Here is a 6,952-nt window from a genome sequence, read left to right as displayed (position 1 = left end):
AATTAGCTATGTGCAAGCGGCTCTGACGCCACTGTTGGGTTATGATACATACTAGTGTTCTAAGCCGAATCTCAGACATCTCGTGTCAAACACTAGCTTCCCAGAATCATTATGCATAAGCTAATATTTAACTAAGAGTTTAGGATTACCTTAATCGTTAGTTTTCCCTCGAACCTTCAAAATCGAATGCGAAGACCAAGAGCTCCACGTGTTGCTGCTCAACTCGAGACACCGAATGATCTACTTGATCCCCCACCCTGTAACTAGCTAGAACTCCAATGGTGGTTTGATATGAAGAACACCTTCTTCTATTTTGACTAGTTAGATAACTTGGGAATTAGCTCACTTTCTCTTCTCTACTTGATGTTGTAGAGTAAGAAAGTTTCTTGAGAAATTCCACACCTTATTCAAGTCCCTAAGAGACCTTATATAGAGTTCGAAGTGAGAGTCCAACCCTAATTAGATTCCAAAGTCCATTTTGAATAAGATTAAGGAAATAGTCGAAAATAGAAAATAGATTATATTTTCTTATTTCCTTAGTTGTGGCCGCCCCATGCACATGAAACCGTCCAGATATGCCGGCCCCTTATGGGCTACTTATTGTGCATGGTCGGCCCTCTTCGTGCCCAAAACACTTTTTTGGTGCCCTGACCCAAAATCCCATTTTTTGGGCCTAAACTTCTTTTAGCCGTATGAGACATGTTTATGGGACTCTCCCATGATTATATGTCTCATTGCCACTAGTCATATCATCCGATCAAATAGATATTCTTATGTGTAACCTGATGTAGGATCCGGTCGAAGTTAGCCGCGAATTACAGCGTAATTCGACGATCGTAGTTGATTTCTTGCTAAACACTACGACCCCTAAATCGTCTGCACTTGATGATCTTCTTCATCAATTGTCCTATCCGACTAATTGTTCGCATTGCATCTTTGGTCGAAGGACATCTCCTTCAGTTGATGGATTTGATGGTGAAATCAATTGGGAATGTGATTATGAAGCATCATTTGCTAATGAGGAAGAAACCCATGACCCTAGTTCAGCTTTAAAAAGAACCTCAAACTCTAACAAGAGGGGACGTTTTGGAAAATCAAATGAAATCGTAACAAGTTTGGGAAATATTGCTAGTTCGTTTGAAATTTTTTTTGAAGGAACAATGGAATATATGGATAAGATGGTTGTAGCTCTTACTCATAACCAAGAAAATGAAACTGCAACCAAAGTGGTAGCCGATCTATCCAAGTTACCAGAAGGATTGGATTATGACCAAATGTTAGAAGCAACAGATATCCTCAATATTGACTCTTCGAAAGCTGCTCTTTTCTCTGCACTGTCACTTGAATGTCGTCTATATTGGGTTCTTAGGCTACTTGAAAAAAAGAAGCCCTAGATATAAAAAATTATTTAGTTAATATTTTTTTGGGGGATTTGGTATTAATAAGTACTATTTTGGTTTATGAACAAAATTTAATTTTAGATAAATTTCTACTTAGGTTTACGAACAAAATTTTATTTTAGATATATTTTTGCTAAGACCTTTATTCATTATCTTTAAATTCTAATCCTTTGGTGTATTTTGTTATTATTTGATTATTTCATATCTACGAATTTGAATAAATAATATTGATTTTAATATACAACAAAGTTGATGTGTATTTTATGTAGTTTAATAAGTAAGGATAAAAATGAACTTTTACAAATATTTTACATTCCTATTCCTATACGAACCAAACACCTAATTAGTGATATGTCAGGAATCAAATTCCCATTCCTGGTCTAACCAAACATCTACATAATCTGATTTCAGGAATCACGTTAAGAGAATGTGATTCTCAGGGATCACATTCCATTCCCGCGCGCCAAACATGGCCTTTGGGTTTAGAAGACAATATCAAACACCCATGGAATCCTAATTAGTATATCATATTTTTAAGGCACCCATATTTTTCCAATGTCCTACCAAACAATTTTCAAATTTATTTCTCATCCCGACCACTGGTAAGAAAAAAGGGAGATGCTAGAGAGCCCAAATTTTTTGGGCATTTTAATGCCCAGCTGATGTGGAATCACTAAAAGACAAGGTTTTTTCAAAGTTTGACTACGGTGGGGACCGCTTTTATTTCTAAATGAGGAAATATGTCACCCTCTAAGTACCAATTTCTAAGTCACTCTCCTTTCAAAAAAAAAAAAATTTCTAAGTCACTCTATCATTTCCCTAGAAAAAAACACTTCTTTTTCTTCAATTTAGAAATTAATGTTCTTCTCTGTTAATTAGAATGAACAGCAGAAGAACTATTTTGTGGAGTTACAAGCGCTTGTCAGGACTTCATTCATTTGCGTTCAAATCAACCCATGTAAATTACACAAGTATAACAACATCACATCAACTAAATGTAGAACCTAATAGAATTTTAACCTTGTCAAACTGTACAGAAGAAGCTCTAGTTAGTCGATTCATATCGATGTTGCAGTCTTGTTTCGATATCTCTGATCTTCGAAAAGGTCATCAAATTCATGCCCAAGTCATTGTTCATGGTATTAATGACATGGGTATGTTAGGTTCAAGGATTTTAGGAATGTATGTACTCTGTAGAAGCTTCATTGATGCGAAAAACATGTTTTTTCGTCTGGATTTGAGATACCCATCTACTTGGAATTGGATGATTAGGGGTTTTACTATGATGGGTATGTTCAAATTGTCCTTGATGTTCTATTTCAAGATGTTGGGTTGTGGAGTTTCTCCTGATAAATACACTTTTCCTTATGTAATTAAGGCTTCGAGTAATTTATCTGCTTTGAATTTGGGTAGATGGATCCATGAATCTATATCTTCGACAAGTTTCGAAATGGATATCTTTGTGGGTAGTTCATTGATAAAAATGTATGCAGACAATGGTTCTATAGATGATGCGCGTGAGGTATTTGATAAAATGCTAGTTAGAGATGGTGTTTTGTGGAATGTAATGCTCAATGGGTATGTAGCAAATGGAGACTCAAAAAAAGCTATTGATCTGTTTAGGAAGATGAGATATACTGAAATAAAGCCCACTTCTGTAACATTTGCTTGTGTTCTATCTATTTGTGCTTCTGAAACGATGATTGAATTTGGTACTCAGCTTCACGCGCTAGCGTTTGGTTATGGGTTTGATTTAGATTCACCTGTTGCAAATACCTTATTGAGTATGTATTCAAAATGTCGGTTTCTGGAGGAAGCACGTAAGTTATTTGATATGACCCCTCGAACTGATTTGGTTACATGGAACGGGATGGTTGCAGGATATGTTCAAAATGGGTATCTGGTTGAGGCTTGGGATTTGTTTCGTGAGATGTTATCTTCTGGTCTTAAACCGGACTCCATCACATTTGCAAGTTTTCTTCCTTCGGTCTCTGATTTGGCAGGTCTTGGACAAGGTAAGGAGATTCATGGTTATATTGTTAGACATGGTGTGGTTATGGATGCATTCTTGAAGAACGCATTAATTGATATATACTTCAAATGTAGGGAAATAGAGATGGCATGCAATATTTTTAACCAAACAGAAACAGTGGATGTTGTTATCTGCACGGCTATGATTTCAGGATTTGTGCTTCATGGAATGAGTAGTGATGCTCTAGAAATTTTTCGATGGTTACTTGGAGCAAGAATGAGACCAACCCCCGTCACTATAGCAAGTGTCTTACCAGCGCTTGCTGGATTGGCTTATATTAGGTTGGGGAAGGAGCTTCACAGTTACATTCTTAAGAATGGGCATGAAGAAAGATGTTATGTTGGAAGTGCATTGTCTGATATGTATGCAAAATGTGGAAGATTGGATATTGCACACCGCGTCTTTGCAAAGATTCCTGTAAGAGATACAGTGGCTTGGAATTCGATGATTTCTAGCTGTTCACAAAATGGGAAACCAGATGAAGCTATTAATCTTTTCCGTGAAATGGGATTGAAAGGAGTCAATTATGATTGTGTCACTATATCAGGAGCTCTTTCAGCTTGTTCAAATTTACCCGCACTTAACTATGGGAAAGAAATCCATGGCTTCATGATAAAAGGTGCCCTCCGAACTGATCTTTTTTCAGAGAGTGCTCTAATTGATATGTATGGTAAATGTGGAGACCTAACTTTTGCACGTCGTGTATTCGACTCTATGGAACGGAAAAACGAAGTGTCATGGAATAGTATAATTGCTGCTTATGGAACCCATGGTCGGGTAAAAGATGCAGTTAGTTTGTTTCATAATATGGTAGGAAATGGAATTCAGCCCGACCATATTACTTTTCTTGCCATAATCTCTGCTTGTGGCCATGCAGGTCTTATTGATGAAGGTTTCCGTTACTTTCATTCTATGAAAGAAACTTACGGAATCGTAGCTCGAATGGAGCATTATGCGTGCATGGTTGATTTGTTTGGACGTGCAGGTCGTTTAAATGAAGCTTTAAGCACCATAAAAAACATGCCTTTTGAAGCAGATGCGGGTATTTGGGGGGCACTTCTTGGAGCAAGTAGAACTTACGGCAATGTTGAATTGGCTGAACTAGCGGGGAACCATCTATTTGAGTTGGACCCTGAAAATTCTGGATATTACATATTGTTAGCTAATGTTCATGCTGATGCCGGTCAATGGGATAATGTTTCTAAAGTTAGAGCCTTGATGAAGGAAAGAGGAGTTCAAAAGTTGCCGGGTTGCAGTTGGATTGAGATCAATAGCATTTCTTATATGTTTGTCGCTGCAGATACAAATCATCCACAATCTGCTGAGATTTATCTACTGTTGAAGAATCTTCTTCTAGAGCTAAGAAAAGAGGGATATGTGCCCCAACCTTATCTCCCAGTACACTCCCAAAGCATTAACTGTTGAGAGTTTAATGGCTATAAATTCATCAAAATCATACCTTGTATGTCCTAACTGGTTGAGGGGAAGCAGTTTGATTGATCAAGAACAAGATGTACTTCACCCGATATGCTCTCTTACGCATGGTAATAGGTAACATATAAATCAAACTTGGAGAGGTGGCTGAGGGCCTGGTGCCTGAAAGAAATGTTGTTTTAGGCAACTTGATTTTCAAATAGTAATTCTTTCACTTCTGCCTGGGACCAGGTCACTATGAGTGTGACTCCGACCATATCGTAATCAACAGATACAAGATATGCTCATGCCAGTGAAGGGGGTTGGAATACATATTGGTTGTGCTTCAAAGCTTTTGAGCCGATTGACAAGTCCAATTTGCTGCTACTATTTTGTTCTAGACTTTTTAAAGCTTCATTAACAGAATCGACCGGGTATATTTCTCCTGCTCCAGCTGCCGATTACAATATAGGCTCTCAATGTGGTTCTTCAACGTATCACTGGAAAGAAATATAGCAATACAACTTCTTCTTCTGTATAGACGGGACCAAGCATATATCGACCAGGATAGATCTCGGTCTAGCTGAACTGGACGTCAAGAATGCTCATGAGATTGATCTAGGTAACAGAAAGCATGCCGAGTGTTGGCAAGGAGAAGGTGAAGAAGAACAACAAGAAGGATGCCAAGTTTTATAGGAATATATTCTCAAAAATCAGCAAGTGAACCCCTCATTCAAATGTAAGTGTATCTAATAAAACACTTGAAAAGGGGAAGGCTTATGTGGTTTGTTTTTTCAAGTTGCATCATTAAATTCATTGACATGTCCCTCTTTCACAGCTAAGGTGCAAAGTGAATTCACAACAATGGGAAGCCAGGTACCAGAGCAGCTAGAATCGTCTTATTGATTTAATGACAAAGCTAAGGCATGTTGGAGTTTTGATACACTATAAGGACAGAATTTGCAAAGGTGATGGTAAATTTTTGACCTATTAAGGAAGCCTGGTTTGATAGAGCTCCAATTGCAAGGTAGGACAAATGGATACTAAGAGATGTATAATAAAATTAATACAAAGGGTACCCGTTTTTGCTTGCGAGATAGGTTGATTCTCCCCCTCTCGTTTCATTTTTCTAATGTTCCTTTATAAATTATAAATTTATAATACTGATAATGAATTGGCTTTCAGATCTCAATAGCATTGGATATAGCAATCCAATTTCGTTTTGGGGACTGAAACCTGGTGAATTGATGTGTATATGTGTTGTTAGTGTCAATGAGTCGTTTCAGTTTTTCTCTGTGTCTTGGTTGGTGGAAACTATTCTCAGAATCATTCCCCTTTTTCATCCTGGAATTTTACTCTCTGGATAACATATTCTTGTTTCCTGTACCAGGATGCAAATTTTTGCAACTTAAGCTCAGACCATCTTGTTAATGCTTTAAAAGGAATTTATTACTTAGCTCCAAAAAGGAAACAACTTTAGAATCAAAATGCATGCTATAGATAAGTTACCTGATAAACTTTTTACATATCATCTAGAGTATTGTAGATGCGTATCTGATGCCAAAGTTTAATTTTGAGGTAATATCGTCAAAGAATTTGAAGGCCACATTTCGAAGACAACTTGGTTGCAAGTTTCAACATGAATCCTCTACATTGCTCGCAAGATATTAATTGGAGCTTGTGGGGATAATGGCGAGTCTCTTACAAAGCTTCTTAGTGCATTTTTCTTGTACTTTATGTTTTTTCGTGTATTTGGTGTTGCAAATGTCGAGAAATTGATGTCCTCTGCAACACGACCACTATAACCGTTTGTGTGTCTTCAAAATATGCTCTTGGTTCTTGTTCGGAGTCGCTCACTATTACGTTCTTACTGTAGACTGCCATTCGTTCACATATTCTTGCATGCAAACGCGTTGTTTGTAAATCCTAAAAGGAAATAGACTGACTATGTAGTTCCAATATCCATTTTTATTAATTGACTGCATAATTTTGACATTCACTTGAAGGATATTGATTCTATTTAAGCTTGTTAACGGATTTAACTCAATGCAGATCTCACCTAGAAGGTATGTAAACCTTTACTGAAAACATACCGAAACAGTATTTT

General features: G+C 37.2%; 1 protein-coding gene across 4 annotated transcripts; it reads left to right on the top strand.

The window, feature by feature from the left end:
- Positions 1-2,223: 2,223 nt before the first annotated feature.
- LOC147556834 (Tetratricopeptide repeat (TPR)-like superfamily protein) lies at positions 2,224-6,037 on the top strand. 4 transcript variants are annotated; one of them, XR_015233617.1, is made up of 3 exons: positions 2,264-4,051; positions 4,310-5,584; positions 5,684-6,037. XR_015233617.1 is itself a non-coding variant. In XM_086657804.1 (2 exons), exons 1-2 carry the CDS (start codon positions 2,281-2,283, stop codon positions 4,855-4,857), a joined length of 2,319 nt encoding a protein of 772 aa, XP_086513930.1. In that variant the 5' UTR covers positions 2,224-2,280; the 3' UTR covers positions 4,858-6,037. The 4 variants fall into 4 exon arrangements, 2 of the variants coding, with proteins under 2 accessions (XP_086513930.1, XP_086513929.1); XM_086657804.1 differs by having other exon boundaries at positions 2,224-4,051; positions 4,310-6,037; XR_015233616.1 differs by having other exon boundaries at positions 2,239-5,584.
- The last annotated feature ends 915 nt before the right edge of the window (positions 6,038-6,952 follow it).

Source organism: Eschscholzia californica, unplaced genomic scaffold, assembly GCF_041429995.1.
Source record: "Eschscholzia californica isolate CP2 unplaced genomic scaffold, dmEscCali1.0.p SCAF_2, whole genome shotgun sequence".
NCBI classification, from domain to species: Eukaryota; Viridiplantae; Streptophyta; class Magnoliopsida; order Ranunculales; family Papaveraceae; genus Eschscholzia; species Eschscholzia californica.
Note: the sequence above shows the minus strand (reverse complement) of the source record. Positions and strands in the feature narration are given on the sequence as shown.